Source organism: Phyllobates terribilis, unplaced genomic scaffold, assembly GCF_046119375.1.
Source record: "Phyllobates terribilis strain yellow unplaced genomic scaffold, ASM4611937v1 Scaffold_3__8_contigs__length_932513732, whole genome shotgun sequence".
Lineage (NCBI taxonomy): Eukaryota > Metazoa > Chordata > Amphibia > Anura > Dendrobatidae > Phyllobates > Phyllobates terribilis.
The window spans coordinates 413,099,043-413,115,932 of NW_027362763.1; the positions used below are offsets into that span (position 1 = coordinate 413,099,043).

The window sequence follows — 16,890 nt, forward strand, 5'->3', positions numbered from 1 at the left end:
AGGAAGGGGCCATGGATATGGGCCCCCTCCAAGGCTAAAAACATCAGCTCTCAGCCATCCCAGAAATGGCGCATCCATAAGATGCGCCAATTCTGGCACTTAGCCTCCACTCTTCTCACTTGCCCTGGTGTGGTAGCAAGTGGGGTAATAGAGTTGGGGCTCATGTCATCCTTGTATTAACAGCTGATATGAAGCCCAGGTTAGTAATGGAGGGCATCTATAAGATGCCCCCATTACTAACACCATAGTAAAATTTGTGAAATAAAGACACAACCAGAAAAAAACCTTTATTTGAAATAAAAAAATACACTTTTACTTTTTCATTTAAAAATAACATACACAGTTATACTCAACTAATGCCAATTCAATTAAAGCCATTGTCTCCTGTAAAAAAAAAACAGAAAATTGCAAATCAACAAAAATACTCACCTAATGCCCAATCCAATGGAAGCCATTGTGACCACTAAAAAATAAAAAACAACCATATCCCTCACCTGTCCGACGTGATGAAATAATCCATACTGTCCCATGAAGATCTGGGTCAGTTTTAGGGCAGTCACTAATATGACTGTTCTACAGGACAGCCGGCTATACACTGACAGGAATGTAATCACTCCTGTGTCAGTGTATAGCGCTGAGCTGCCGTGAGACAGGTCACAGGAGTTCAGTCAGCTGATGAACTCTGGTGACCTCATTTACGGCACCACGCTGCATGAGAATTTTCTCACGCAGCAGCCGTGCAGTAAGTGAGGTCACCGAAGCTCATCAGCTGATTGAACTCCGATGACCTCAATCACTGCAGCCCAGCACTGTACACTGGGGGAGCAATCACGCTCCTCTCAGTGTATCGCCAGCTGCCGGATAGAGCAGTCACATCTCTCGATGTGACTGTTCTATAAGTGAGGTCGCCATAGGACACTCGAGATTACGTGGATTATGGCAGATAAGTGAGGATTATGGTGGTTTATTTTTTCTTTTTTACAGGTGACACGTGCATTGGGTATTAGGCGTTATGGTGAGTACAACCCCTGGCAAAAATTATGGAATCACCGGGCTCGGAGGATGTTCATTCAGTTGTTTAATGTTGTTGAAAAAAAGCCGATCACAGACATGGCACAAAACTAAAGTCATTTCAAATGGCAACTTTATGGCTTTAAGAAACACTAAAAGAAATCAAGAAAAAAAATGTGGTACTCAGTAAGGGTAATTTTTTTCAGACCAAGCAGAGAGAAAAAATTATGGAATCACTCAATTCTGAGGAAAAAATTATGGAATCACAAAAAACAAACACACAAAAGAACACTCCAATACATCACTAGTATTTTGTTGCACCACCTCTGGCTTTAATAACAGCTTGCAGTCTCTGAGGCATGGACTTAATGAGTGACAAACAGTACTCTTCATCAATCTGGCTCCAACTTTCTCTGATTGCTGTTGCCAGATCAGCTTTGCAGGTTGGAGCCTTGTCATGGACCATTTTCTTCAACTTCCACCAAAGATTTTCAATTGGATTGAGATCCAGACTATTTGCAGGCCATGACATTGACCTTATGTGTCTTCTTTCAAGGAATGTTTTCACACTTTTTGCTCTATGGCAGGATGCATTATCATCTTGAAAAATGATGTCATCATCCCCAAACATCCTTTCAATTGATGGGATAAGAAAAGTGTCCAAAATATCAATGTAAACTTGGGCATCCGTCTCCCCAGTGCCTTTACCTGACATGCAGCCCCATATCATCCCATGACTGTGGAAATTTGCATTTTCTCTTCATGCAGTCATCTTTATAAATCTCATTGGAACGGCACCAAACAAAAGTTCCAGCATCATCACCTTGCCCAATGCAGATTTGCGATTCATCACTGAATATGACTTTCATCCAGTCATCCACAGTCCACGATTGCTTTTCCTTAGCCCATTGTAACCTTGTTTTTTTCTGTTTATGTGTTAATGATGGCTTTTGTTTAGCTTTTCTGTATGTAAATCCCATTTCCTTTAGGCGGTTTCTTACAGTTTGGTCACAGACATTGACTCCAGTTTCCTCCCATTCGTTCCTCATTTGTTTTGTTGTGCATTTCCTGTTTTGGAGACATATTGCTTTAAGTTTCCGGTCTTGACGCTTTGATGTCTTCCTTGGTCTACCAGTATGTTTGCCTTTAACAACCTTCCCATGTTGTTTGTATTTGGTCCAGATTTTAGACACAGCTGACTGTGAACAACCAACATCTTTTGCAACATTGCGTGATGATTTACTTTCTTTTAAGAGTTTGATAATCCTCTCCTTTGTTTCAATTGATATCTCTCTTGTTGGAGCCATGATTCATGTCAGTCCACTTGGTGCAACAGCTCTCCAAGGTGTGATCACTCCTTTTTAGATGCAGACTATCGAGCAGATCTAATTTGATGCAGGTGTTAGTTTTGGAAATGAAAATTTACAGGGTGATTCCATAATTTTTTCCTCAGAATTGAGTGATTCGATAATATTTTCCCTCTGCTTAGTCTGAAAAAAAATTATCCTTACTGAGTACCACATTTTTTTTCTTGATTTTCTTTTAGTGTTTCTTAAAGCCATAAAGTTGCCATTTGAAATTACTTTAGTTTTGTGCCATGTCTGTGATCTGCTTTTTTTCAACAACATTAAACAACTGAATGAACATCCTCCGAGCCCAGTGATTCCATAATTTTTGCCAGGGGTTGTATATGGTGTTTTCTTATTTTTTAGAGGACAAGGGCATCGGGGATTAGGTGTAGGTGAATATAATGTGTTTTTTATTTTTATTTGAATACTTAATTATTAATTTTAACTTTTTATTTTACTTGGTGCACAGGCGTCAGCTGTTTACAATGATAGCAGGCGTCGGCTAATGGGGGTAGTAGCCTCATCAGCTGATGCCTGTGACCTGCGGTAAGCTTTTTACTGCGGGTCAGTCACCCCTGCGGGATCATGCTGACATCTGATAGTGTGATCCTGCAGCATCCTGACCCGCGGTAACAATGTTACCACTGATCAGAGCCCGTTTCCCACGCTGTCATGCAAATGATAGCGCAGGAAACCATGGGTGTTCAGTCTCATGCTTGGCCAAATTTTGCAGATTTTGAGAAAAATGCTCGGGAATCCGAACATGAATCCGAATGTCCAATGTTCGTGCCGACTTTGAGATTGGCAAACGTTTTCCGAACATGTTCGCTCATCTCTAATCATAACTAACAGGTTATTATTTTATTTCTCATTTTTACACGTGACTTAATTTATTGACTTCTATGGTTTGATTTATTTGCTTGTGTGGATTGGATGGGTTACCAACATCTAGTGAGAATTTCATGACATTAGCACCTTTAGAAAATTGGTGACGTGTTCAATATTTATTTCACATGATGTATCTTATGAGTGAAATCTGTTTTTTTTTCTCTCTCCCCCTGGATTGAGCTTTCATTCTCAGTTCATGGGTAAAATGTGTAATAGAGACATACCAATGCAAGTTCTCCGTAGAACCTTATGAGCACTAACTGTTATTTCCAATCTCCATAATGTAAAAATCAGTATTCACTGAAAACAGATTTTACCTATGAATTTAGAATTTTGAGAATTAATGATCAGTCCAGGAGGAGAAAGCAGATTTCTCTAATAAGATATATTACAATTATACTTATTTTAACTTATTTTCTTGTGTATTGTTGATTTATAAAAAAACAAAAACAAAACAACGGATATTCTTTAATTTTTAAAGTGTTGCATTGAATATTTCTACCATTTGTTTTTAGCTGAATATGTTGTTTATATGATTTTTATCTATTCACATAACCAATGTAATTTAATTATTTGCAGGCACTACTTTCCGAGATGGATACATGCCTGACAGTTGGACATTCACTTTTGTTGACATATTGTGAAATACAAGATCTATCTTGTGATGTGCGCCTTAAGCAGATTCTCCGATCCAAAAGAGATTTTTTTCAGCATCACGTGCCATTTAAAATGATGGTATGTGCAGTCATAATTGTATCTTTAAATGGCAAGTAATGTCATGTAATAATAAAGTGAAAAAATAATATAATGACCAATGTAACTGGATTGGTCCCCTTTCTCCTTTACAGGTGGGAGAACATGAAGTTGAATGCCACCCTTCTTTCCGTATTTACCTACATACAACCAAGATGCCAGAAGAAGTGCCTCCAGAAGTAGCCTCTTTCTGCACAACACTGTACTTCTACCAAGACAGAGAAGGACTAGTGGAGCAGCTATTAGACAGATTTGTTTCTCTAGAAAAGCCTAGACTAAAAGAAGAACATGTACAATTGAAACAGGTCATCTTTTCTGTTATCTTTTATGGTTTGTTTCAAAAATAAAATTCTGAAATAAAGACTAACTAATCCTCTCATCTTTTATCAGGAGGGTTTGACCAATATGATAATACGGTCAGCTTTGGAGGAAAAAGTAATAGTAACTCTTCAGAGTCATGAGTCCCTCTTGCACAGCTTATCTGTAACTAAGAAATTGGGAGATTTGACACTGCAGCATGAAGAAGCCTCAGAAATGTATGTTCAGTAAGCTTAAGTATGCTATGTAGTAGCGTTACTTAAGATATCTATTTGTTGGTATACTACAGTAGAGGTCTAGACTTCAAAAATTCGACTCTATTAGAAAGTAGAGAAGTTTCTATTATCAGTTCTTAGTACTAGATAGGAGAAAAACCTGGAAGGAAATCTGGGTAAATGTTTTGGGAAAGACTATGCACTATCATGCTCGCCTGATCAGGTTGTGTTCACACAAGTGCTAAAAAAGACGTAGGCTGCTACAGACCCACAGAGGAGGAATCGAGAGCACTGGAAACAAGTGGGCTAAACTGCGCTGGCGTCATAGGATGATGAGAAGACCGGAATCGATTTCTGTGGTTTATTGGTCAACACATTTCGAAGTTTCAAACTTCTTCATTAGGAAAAAAAAAACCACGGACCGTTTGAAACTTTGATACCCATTGACCAATAAACTGCAGAAATCGATTCCTGTCTTCTTATCATCCTTTGACTGCAGCGCAGTTTAACCCATTTGTTTCCAGTGCTCTTGATCACTTCTTAGTATGCGCGGACATAGTTAGGATCTCCAATAGTCCAAAAGGCACAACCAGAAAATTATTTTCCTAGCAATCTCTCACTCTACAACATCACTTACCTGTGTTTTTTTGATGTTAAGATCTCAAGGGCTCTTTCTGCTTGTCTGCTGTATGGACTTGCCTGCTCTATACACACAACGAATACATACAGTGCATTGTGAAAGTATTTGGCCCCCTTGAACTTTTCTACCTTTTGCCACATTTCTGGCTTCAAACATAAAGATATAAAATTCTAATTTTTTAGGGAAGAATCAACAACAAGTAGGACACAATCGTGAAGTGGAACGAAATTTATTGGATATTTTAAACTTTTTTAACAAATTAAAAACTGAAAAGTGGGGCGTGCAATATTATGCGGCCCCCTTGAGTTAATACTTTGTAGCGCCCCCTTTTGCTGCGATTACAGCTGCAAGTCGCTTGGGGTATGTCTCTATCAGTTTTGCACATCGAGAGGCTAAATTCTTGCCCATTCTTCCTTGCAAAACAGCTCGAGTTCATTGAGGTTGGATGGAGGGCGTTTGTGAACAGCAGTTTTCAGCTCTTTCCACAGATTCTCGATTGGATTCAGGTCTGGACTTTGACTTGGCCATTCTAACACCTGGATACCTTTATTTTTGAACCATTCCATTGTAGATTTTGCTTTATGTTTGGAATCATTGTCTTGTTGGAAGATAAATCTCCGTCCCAGTCTCAGGTCTTTTGCAGACTCCAACAGGTTTTCTTCCAGAATGGTCCTGTATTTGGCTCCGTCCATCTTCCCATCAATTTTAACCATCTTCCCTGTCCCTGCTGAAGAAAAGCAGGCCCAAACCATGATGCTGCCACCACCATGTTTGACAGTGGGGATGGTGTTTTGAGGGTGATGAGCTGTGTTGCTTTTACGCCAAACATATCGTTTTGCATTGTGGCCAAAAAGTTCGTTTATGGCTTCATCTGACCAGAGCACTTTATTCCACATGTTTGGTGTGTCTCCCAGGTGGCTTGTGGCAAACTTCAAACGAGACTTTTTATGGATATCTTTGAGAAATGGCTTTCTTCTTGCCACTCTTCCATAAAGGCCAGATTTGTGCAATGTGCGACTTATTGTTGTCCTATGGACAGACTCTCCCACCTCAGCTGTAGATCTCTGCAGTTCATCCAGAGTGATCATGGGCCTTTTGGCTGCATCTCTGATCAGTCTTCTCCTTGTTCGAGATGAAAGTTTAGAGGGACGGCCGGGTCTTGGTAGATTTGCAGTGGTCTGATACTCCTTCCATTTCAATATGATCGCTTGCACAGTGCTCCTTGAGATGTTTAAAACTTGGGAAATCTTTTTGTATCCAAATCCGGCTTTAAACTTTGCCACAACAGTATCTCGGACCTGCCTGGTGTGTTCCTTGGTCTTCATGATGCTCTCTGCTCTTGAAACAGAACCCTGAGACTATCACAGAGCAGGTGCATTTATACGGAGACTTGATTACACACAGGTGGATTCTATTTACCATTACCAATCATTTAGGACAACATTGGATCATTCATAGATCGTCACTGAACTTCTGCACTGAAAGTAAAGGGGCCGAATAATATTGCACGCCCCACTTTTCTTTTTTTTTTTAAAAAAGTTTAAAATATCCAATAAATTTCGTTCCACTTCACGATTATGTCCCACTTGTTGTTGATTCTTCCCCAAAAAAATAGAATTTTATATCTTTATGTTTGAAGCCAGAAATGTGGCAAAAGGTAGAAAAGTTCAAGGGGGCCAAATACTTTCACAATGCACTGTATACCGTTTGTAGATTTATTTATATACGTGTATATATGTACAATTATAAACCACATGAGTCTCTGTATTATAAATACTCCATTTCCCAGGCCCCAGGGATTAACACAAAGTACTATAATTCTTCATACAGATGAACTGAGTTTGTGACTGCACACTGTAAACAGAGAAGGGTGATTTGCTAGAAGAAGCCACAAAGTATCTTGCACTTTGGTCTTGACTTGGAGTAATGGAACTGAATTTATCTTACCATATTTTTCAAAAGGTACATGAAGACGGTTGCCGCAGAAGACAGCGTGTTACTTGCCAGGGGAGGTTTCCGTGAGATCGCTGTGCGTGGTGCTGTGATGTTTGACACTTCTAGAATGCTTCAGCAACTTAACAAAATGTATAACACCAGTTATAAACAGCTGCTGCAACTGTTTGATGCATCTGTGGCGCATTCAGAAAGGTGAGCTTCTAGAATATGAAAAATGTGGAATTGTGTATAGTGTGATAAGCAAACTCAAGACAAACACAACTTTACTCAGTATTAAGTACAATGGAGGCCCAAGATTAAATGGCCAAGTTAAATTCTAAAAAAATAATTTAAGCATCTTTTAAAAAGTCTAGTTACCCATGCGCAGCATTTTTTTTTAATAGGGGCTGCTGATGAACATGTCGGTAGATATCCCTCTCCATTAGCAGTCATGTTTAGGATCTGAATGTTGTGCCATCTATGGAAAATACTTTTCTGAACAAAGGAGTGATTCTTTAGGAATAAAGATATTTGTGATACTTAAAGGGATATTCCCATCTCCACGATCATATCCCAATATGTAGTAGGTGTAATAATAATAATATTAGCAAATACCTACAATTAGAAATGTATTTTTGATTCGCTATGTCTCTTTCCTCATGTGCAGGCATTGCAGAACCTTAGGTATCCATGGATACGTCCACTGATAAAGTGACAGTTAGTTAGCTGCTAGTAGTCACAACCATGGGTACCTAAGGTCCTGTATTGCCTGCACATAAGGTAAGTGACATAGTGAATCAAAAATGCTATACTACATTTTTAATTGGAGGTATTTGCTAATATTATTATTATTACATCTACTACATACTGGGATAGGATCTTGGAGATGGGAATACCCCTTTAACCCTTTTACCACCTTGAGTTTTTCCATTTTTTGCTCCTCTTCTTCCCAGAGCCATAACTTTTTTATTTTTCTGTCAATATGGCCATGTGAGGGCTTGATTTTTTGCGGGACAAGTTGTAATTTTGAACCACACCATTGGTTTTATATTGTGTACTGGAAAGCGAGAAAAAAAAATCAAAGTGCAGTGAGAGTGCAAAAAAAATTGCAATTCCACATTTGTTCTTTGTTTTGTTTTTTTACCATGTTCACTGTATGTGTTTCCCCAGGTCATTACGAGTTCGTAGATTTCAAACATGGATACGTTTTTTTTTATTTAAGCAGTGAAAAAAAATTCCAAAGTTTGCAATAAAAAAAAAAAAGTCACCATTTTCCGAGACCTGTAGCGTCTCCATTTTTTAGGATCTGGGGCCGGGTGAGGGCTTCCTTTTTGCGCGTCGAGCTGACATTATTATTGTTACCATTTTGGGGTAGATACGATATTTTGATTGCCTGTTATTGCATTTTACTGCAATGTTGCGGCGACTAAAAAAAGTAATTCTGGTGTTTTGCTTTTTTCTCGTTATGCCGTTTACCGATATATATTGATAGATTGGGCGATTCTGAATGCGGTGATACCAGTGATATTTTTTTTAATATTTTTAAAAAACTTTTTTTTTTTTACTTTTCACTTGCTTCAATAGTCTCCATGGGAGACTAGAAGCTGCGATCATTCGACTGCCTGCGCTACACACAGCAGGGCTTCAGCCCCGTCGGGGATTGAAAGCGGCATTTATCATGTTAACAGCCGCGGGTGGATCAAGATTTCACCCGCAGCTGACTCTTAGGGGCACATATCAGCTGTACATATCAGCTGTCATGTGCCTGAAAACATGCAGGCTCAGCATCGAAGCCCGCATGGAGTGCAGGGATACAACCTTGGACGTTAAGGAGTTAAAGAGAACCCGTCAGCACGATTTTGTTATGTAAAGTAAAGACATGGCTGTAATGGTGCTGTAATATAGATTTTATTGATACCTTTGGTGAAGAAATCCGCTTTGTTCTTCTTTAATCATCATTTGAAGTCTATTGCTAATTAGATTTCAGTGCACAGGGGCCGGACTGTGCACTGGGTCTTCTTCTCCCTGATTCCCTGACCCCTCCGCCTGCCTTTGGTCTTCGAATGTCCTGCCTTGCTTGTTTGAAATCCCAGTAGTGACCGGTCTCATTCAAAGAACGGAGGCAGGCAAAGGGAACGGGAAATCACAGACAGGGTAGAGAAGACCCAGTGCACAGTCCGGCCCCTGTGCACCAAAATCTAATTAGCAGAAAACTTCAAATGGTGATAAAAGAAGAATCACAAAGCGGATTTCTTCACCAAAGGTATCAATGTATTCAATATTTCAGCACCATTACAGCCATGCATTTGCTTTATATTAAAAAATCGTGCTGATAGGTTCTCTTTAACTTATAAAGCCGGCCCTGCAGATTTGGGAAATAATAATAATAATAATAATAATAATAATAAATTGGCCAGTCCCTTTAATTCTTGGTCTATGCAGGCCATTTGATGCTCTATAAGACAATCTCCACTTCAACCACTCAAAAGCTTTATTAAAAAATGTATATATACAGAATTTTGGACCTATAAACAGTGGACAGATTGGTGAAGAGTCACTTGTTTGACCTCAAAGACAAACTAAATATGGTCATGACTACAATTCTAATTCTACAAGTTCAGTTAATGTCTCTTCATTTTCAGGTCAAATTTACCTGACACCAAAATGATCTGATCTTTAGCGTAGATTCCGAGCTGTCAGACGCTCATGTCTTATTAAGCTGCATGAAGTAGAGGAAACGCTATACAGACAAATGATTTCTCAAAAACACAGATTAAATATATAATTATAATGTCTCAAATATATTACTGTACTGAGATACTCATTTTGTCTTTTATTTTAGGTATTCACTTAAAGGAATAGTGGCCTGTGTGACCAGTAACATATTCTCATACATATCAAGGTCCTTGCTGGACAAGGATAGACTCGTTTATGCTTTACTTCTAACATTTGAGGTAAAGGTCACTTAATAGAAAAGTGTAATATGATTTTATTTGCAAGTGATAAACTGTGTATTCTTATACAAGGTACATGACTCACTAGGACGAATAAGCCCCGGTGAGAGAGAATTCATCATTTCTCCAGGACTGTGTGTCACAGTGCTACAGGGGATGAACAGTAAAATGTCGGAGTCGAGGCAGCAAGAAAAAAATCCATTTGACTGGATGAGTGAAGAGCAATTTAAAAATGTGCAGGTAAAAATAGCATTCTGTTACTTATTAATTGCATTTGTTTTCCATGCAAGGACACCATAGAGAAAATCAGTATATTCACAAGTATGCAGGCTGTATTCAAGAGGTCAGATGCCTATGAATCACAGAAAAAAGCCGCCATACTTACCAATATCTGGTCACAATACTAATGCACTGCCAGATGCAGCCGGCCCCCAGGGTAAAAGGCGGAGGTGGTTTTCTCAGTATTTTTGCACCTGCCTTAATTTTTTTTACTGTCGGGGGCTGCTGTATCTTGCAGTATATTGGTATAGTAACCACTTATTGGTAAGTATGGCTGCTTTTTTTCTCTGATGGTTTTTGGATTTATGTCCTTTTCAGTGAATCGCTTAAAGAAGCCATTCCATTAAATTTTCAAAATTTTCTAAATCTGTGTATGTAGTGTAATTTGTGTTAATAGACTCACCTGCTGCTCTCTTCGTTGTCCAGCACAGTGCCGTTCTTCTCCACTTCTCAGTGACGTCACTGCTCTTAAGACTGTCCACGTAACTCTGTTCTTCTCCGCTTCTCAGTGATGGCACTGCTCTTAAGACTGTCCAGGTAACGCCGTTCTTCTCCGCTTCTCAGTGACGTAACTGTTCTTAAGACTGTCCAGGGAACGCCGTTCTTATCCGCTTCTGAGTGACGTCACTGCTCTTAAGACTGTCCAGGGAACGCCGTTCTTCTCCGCTTCTGATTGACGTCACTGCTCTTAAGACTGTTCAGGGAACGCCGTTCTTCTCCGCTTCTGAGTGACGTCACTGCTCTTAAGACTGTCCAGGTAATGCCGTTCTTCTCCGCTTCTCAGTGACGTCACTGCTCTTAAGACTGTCCAGGTAATGCCGTTCTTCTTTGCTTCTTAGTGACGTTACTTCTCTTAAGACTGTCCAGGTAATGCCGTTCTTCTCCACTTCTCAGTGACATCACTGCTTTTAAGACTGTCCAGGTAACGCCGTTTTTCTCCGCTTCTCAGTGACATCACTGCTCTTAAGACTGTCCAGGTAACGCCGTTCTTCTCCGCTTCTCAGTGACGTCACTGCTCTTAAGACTGTCCAGGTAATGCCGTTCTTCTTTGCTTCTTAGTGACGTCACTTCTCTTAAGACTGTCCAGGTAATGCCGTTCTTCTCCACTTCTCAGTGACATCACTGCTTTTAAGACTGTCCAGGTAACGCCGTTTTTCTCCGCTTCTCAGTGACGTCACTGCTCTTAAGACTGTCCAGGTAACGCAGTTCTTCTCTGCTTCTCAGTGACGTCACTGCTCTTGGACTGTCCAGGTAACGCCGTTCTTCTGCGCTTCTCAGTGACTTCACTGCTCTTAAGACTGTCCAGGTAACTGCGTTCTTCTCTGCTTCTCAGTGACGTCACTGCTCTTAAGAGTGTCTAGGTAACACTTCACTCTGCGTGACCCTAAAGTAGCTTTTACAATAGAAGTCTATGGAGCATCAGAACAAAGCCCCATAGGCTTACGTTCTAAAAAAAGACTTCCGGCCCACGCATAGAGCATAGAGTGAGCCGGAGAGTCCGAAGATCGGTGCCATCACTGAGAAGAGGAGTGAAATAGTGCTTGATACCGGGGAACACGATGGTAGACGAGCACATTAAGACACTCACACTGCAGTACATACATATACAGTGGGGAAAAAAGTATTTAGTCAGCCACCAATTGTGCATGTTCTCCCACTTAAAAAGATGAGAGAGGCCTGTAATTGACATCATAGGTAGACCTCAACTATGAGATACAAAATGAGAAAACAAATCCTGAAAATCACATTGTCTGATTTGGAAAGAATTTTTTTGCAAATTTTGGTGGAAAATAAGTATTTGGTCAATTACAAACAAGCAAGATTTCTGGCTCTCACAGATGTCAATTACAGGCCTCTCTCATCTTTTTAAGTGGGAGAACTTGCACAATTGGTGGCTGACTAAATACTTTTTTCCCCACAATATAGACAGATTTAGTAAAAAAAAAAAGTTTAAGGCAGTACTACTTTAAGTGCATTGGACTTACTGGATGCCAAGCATTATTTGATAAGCAATTATATATGGTATAGTTGTGCTTATTTTAGAACCATCCCCTCCCTTCTCCACCCACACACAAAAAAAACACTGATTTGGGTACTAATTATTTGCATGGTAATACATAGCAATCATCCTCCATTAATATAAATGGAAAGTGAACATGCAGTTTTTGTTCTTGGATGAGGGTGGTCCCTGCTCTTGGAACCCAACCAGTCACACTTAATTAAAATTAACTATAAATTACTATGAAACATTTCTCCTATAAAGACTGTGAGAAAAGCAAGAGCTACTTAGCTATTAATAAAAAAATAAGCTTGTGATCACCTTGTTGATGTTATACAGCATTTGTTATAAATCCGGCCTGAAACACCTACTAAAGAAAGTTTTGTTTTTTTTTGTAATGTGTATTATTTTTAATAAAGACTCTTGCCACGTACTTTGACTGGTTTGGAGATCTCTTTGATCGAATGTGCAAAGATGTTAAAGACCTAACATGGAAAACATTTTGCGAAAGCGAACAGCCAGAAAATCCTTCAAAGGTAAATCATTTGTCCCAATGTCACAAGTTTTAGTTTTCCAGAAAATAATTATTCATTTAAGCACTGGTTAGATATTATTAAATGATGTAAGACAGACATTTAAAATCAATTCCCTGGTAAAGTATTTTACAAAAATAAAATTTTGCTCCAGGAAAATGCTTTTACATTTCAGATCTGTAATAAAACATTTCTGGAGTTAGTACCTACCAAAGGTGGTCCAAGGAAGGACAACCATGGAGCCCACGTCTTGTGTCATTGTTCTCTCTGTAAATTGGCTTTTATTGGTTTACAAACTAATATCTGTAGTCTTTAGTTTACACTGACATCACAGAATTACACGTATAGATTTAAGTAATATATTTAAGTCATACATATATTCGCATTACTAATGTTTTGTTGCTATTTGCAGGTCAAATGGCCTGAAGGAATTGAGGCACTAAGTCCACTTCAAAAATTCATGGTTTTGCGAGCTGTACGCCAGGACAGAATATTACCATCCGCCTCTAACTATATCAGTGCTGCACTAGGGAAAATGTATGTAACATGTGAGGTTTATTGATATATAAAATGCATCACTGTAATGATCTATTTGTATTTCAATCCTGTCATTTGCCTTTTGCTAACCTGAAATATGAGCTAATATGCACATGCAGCAGATATGGTGCAGAAATTTCTGAAACTGAAAATCAATTCCATACAAGTGAAAGAATTTTTTTTTCTGCAACACAATGGATTTCTGTTTAGGAGTGTCGCGGAAATTTCTGAAACAAATCTGCTAGAAGTGATCATACCATTAAAGGGAATCTACTGTATCACCAGGATAGACCGCCTTCAACCTCTTCCAGTTCTATGACATACCATTACATCATGGAGCAGGTGCAGATGTATGGAGCAGGCTCAGGAGCTGAGTCCGCTCTAGGCAGGACAGGTGCCAACTGTGATATACAGCTAGCACATACATCTAGCTCTGATGTGATTTTACGATGTAACAATATATTATGAAGTATGTTTTGCTCTTTGAAGGTCTGTGGAAAATGAACCAACAATCCTTGTGGCTGCTGTAAATTTCTGACAGCAGCATTTGAGTGGCGCAATCCTGGTTGGGCGTCTGATCCGACACAAATTGTCCATCACTACACGATTGCACTGTGCCAATGAGTTGCCATGGCAGCCCTGGGCCTGGTGGAGGCCCCATCCCTGCTATCTTGGAGCAACTGTGAAGCCTAGCTACAGGATGTGATTCATAAGAGACAGTGATTTCCACTAAATTCTACAATAGGACAAGAGTGAAGGCTCATGTCCCTATGCAAAGGGTTGCCAACTTGACTTTTTATTTTTTTTCTGGACAGCTTACCAAAAAATCAAAAAGACAGACAATATTTTTTAAGGTGACATTGGAAAACCACAATAAATCATTATGATTATGAGTGATACATGTCTACAGCCCATAATTCTGATATGAAGACATTAGTTGGATTCACTGTAAAATGATAATTACAGTCAAAATAATCTGTTTAAGTTTCTTAAGCTTCAAAAAAATCACGAATGTTTTCAAATTTTTTTTACAGACAGGGCCAAAAAGTGCTTTATTTTTACGGACTGTCCTAGAATTTCTTGACAGTTGTCAATCCTTCCTATGGGGACTAAAAATATAGTGAAAAGTTAAAAAAAATAAAATAAAAAAAAATAAACATTATAAATCACTCTCCAATTTCCCATCAAACAATAAAGTATATAGATAAAAAGATAAGTACGGTATATTCAGTATTGCCTCATCACTAAAAGTATAAAATCTATCAAAGTTATAAAATAATTTAACCCCAATTTTTTCTTTCTTCAAATAAAGAAAAAACAAATCAAACTGATAAAATTGCTATTTTATTTCTTTCACCTCACTTGGAATTTTTTTTCTTATTTTTCAGTACTTTATATGGTAAAGTGAGAACTACAACTTGTCCCACAATATAACAAAAAATCTCCCGTACGGCTGCATCGACAAAGAGATTAAAATGTTTTGGCTCTTGGAAAAAGGGGAGGAAAAAGCTAAAATCGCAAAAACTAAAAGTGGCTGTGTTGTTAAGGGGATAAACAAACAAACCATTCAGCCCAACCTAGTCTCAAGGTTTGCCTAAGGCCTCATTCACATGTCCATGTTTCCAGTACATATGGCATCCGTTTTTTTTCACGGATACCACACGTACCCATTACAGCCTATGGTGCTAGTATTTTTATATGGACTGTATCCGTGCAACACACACGGAGACATGTCCGTTTTTTTCGGCAGCACGAATGACAAGAGACAATACAAGTCTATGGGTCTGTGAAATGATGTCCTTTCCATGTTTAACATTGCAAAGCATAGGAGAAGCATTGTCATCTTGTTCTTTAGCCATACCGGAAAAACAATGATGACAATGCTGGTAAAAACAGACACACTGATGACACAAGCACCACTTTTTCACGTACTTGTTTAAACACAGATGTGTGAAAGGGGCCTAACACACTCCATACCAATATGGAGATCCAGCAATGTGGAGATCCAGCAATATGGAGATCCAGCAATATGGAGATCCAGCAATATAGAGATCCAGCAAGGTCTTTTTACAAGCCACTAATTAGGCCTGATGCTAAACAGTATTTGTAATGGCCTATCAATAAACTGTTACTGCACAAAATTCTGTGCTGTTTGGGGGTCCCCTGACCACTAGAAAAAAGGTAGGATTTTCTTGTTTTGCCAAAGTGACACTTTAAAGTTTAAACCATGTACATGCTACCATATTGTGCAGTCATTATAACGGTTATTGCTCTAAAAAAAGCTCCATTTGTAGTGCTAACAATGTGTGACATGAAACTATCATAGAATTTTTTTATTAACTAATATGTAATACTATCAGGTATACATCAGATGTAGCCATTGATCTTCAGGCAACTCTGTCATGGATTTCACCACATGAGCCAGGGTTACTGCTTTATGGTGCAGATAGTAAGTTACCACGTACCATACTTGAAGCCTTTGCAGAAGCAAAGAACCAAAAATTTACTGTATTCCCCACTGGATTCTCTGAAGACAAAACTAAGGACATCTTGATTCAAGCAATGTCTGAGGTATTTATTGATAATTTATCTGAGTGATTTTAGAAGTTAAAGGGGTTTTCCCACGAACAAAGTGCATTTTAATTAATAGATCTTGGAATAATAATAAGTTCCACAATTAGATGTGCTAAAAAAATATTCCTGTGCTGAGATAATCTTATAAATGTGCTCCTGCTATGTACTGTGTAATGCCCGTTTCTGACCATGCATTGCTGCTCCAGTTCATGGTCAGCACATACCACAGCTACTGGCCAGGGAGGGGAAACATAAGTCACTATTTATAAGTTAGTATACAGCAGGGGCTCACAGCTGCTGTTTTCTGAAGTAACACATTTTGTTGCCTGCTTTATCACAGGAGCAAGTGTTTCTGCTCTGTTTCCAGCCCTTTGAGCTCATCATAAATGATGTCAGTGACATAAGATCTCCTGGTGCCCTGAGCTTATTTGTCACTGACTTGATTTATGTTGAGCTCTGAGGACAGGAGTCACAGCAGAAACACTCACTCCTGTGATGAAACAGGCAGGGAAATATGTCACCTCAGAAGGCTGCAGCTGCAAGCCCCTTCTGTGTTGTGTCTGTATGTATACTTAATTATTATAAGTGATTTATGATTCCTCCGCTGGTCAGGAGCTGTGGTATATGCAAACCATGAATTGAAGCACCTCTGCATGGTCGGACACAGCAAATAAGAAAGTACACAGTAGGGGCACATTTATAAGATTATCTCCGCACAAAAACATTTTCTGTAACACATCCAATTGGGAAACTTATTATACTATGATCTAGTCATTAAAATGCACTTTGTTCGTAGGAAACCTTTTCAAGGATATTTCTTGTTTATTTTGGTTTCCAATCAGTATATAATGATTTATGGTTGAATAGGGTGTGGTTTTCCTATACTGTCCTAGCAGAACAGTGTA

The 16,890-nt window shown here is 38.9% G+C and overlaps 1 protein-coding gene across 1 annotated transcript in view; it reads left to right on the plus strand.

Annotated features, from left to right (window-relative positions):
* LOC141259500 (dynein axonemal heavy chain 5-like) overlaps positions 1-16,890 on the plus strand; it is a 482,742-nt gene that overhangs the window by 402,858 nt on the left and 62,994 nt on the right. The window contains exons 87-95 of the mRNA XM_073675609.1: positions 3,828-3,983; positions 4,097-4,306; positions 4,392-4,537; positions 7,137-7,322; positions 9,952-10,063; positions 10,136-10,303; positions 12,761-12,877; positions 13,287-13,411; positions 15,772-15,982. Coding sequence (XP_073531710.1) covers positions 3,828-3,983; positions 4,097-4,306; positions 4,392-4,537; positions 7,137-7,322; positions 9,952-10,063; positions 10,136-10,303; positions 12,761-12,877; positions 13,287-13,411; positions 15,772-15,982 — 1,431 coding nt within the window. The remainder of the gene's footprint in view (positions 1-3,827; positions 3,984-4,096; positions 4,307-4,391; positions 4,538-7,136; positions 7,323-9,951; positions 10,064-10,135; positions 10,304-12,760; positions 12,878-13,286; positions 13,412-15,771; positions 15,983-16,890) is intronic.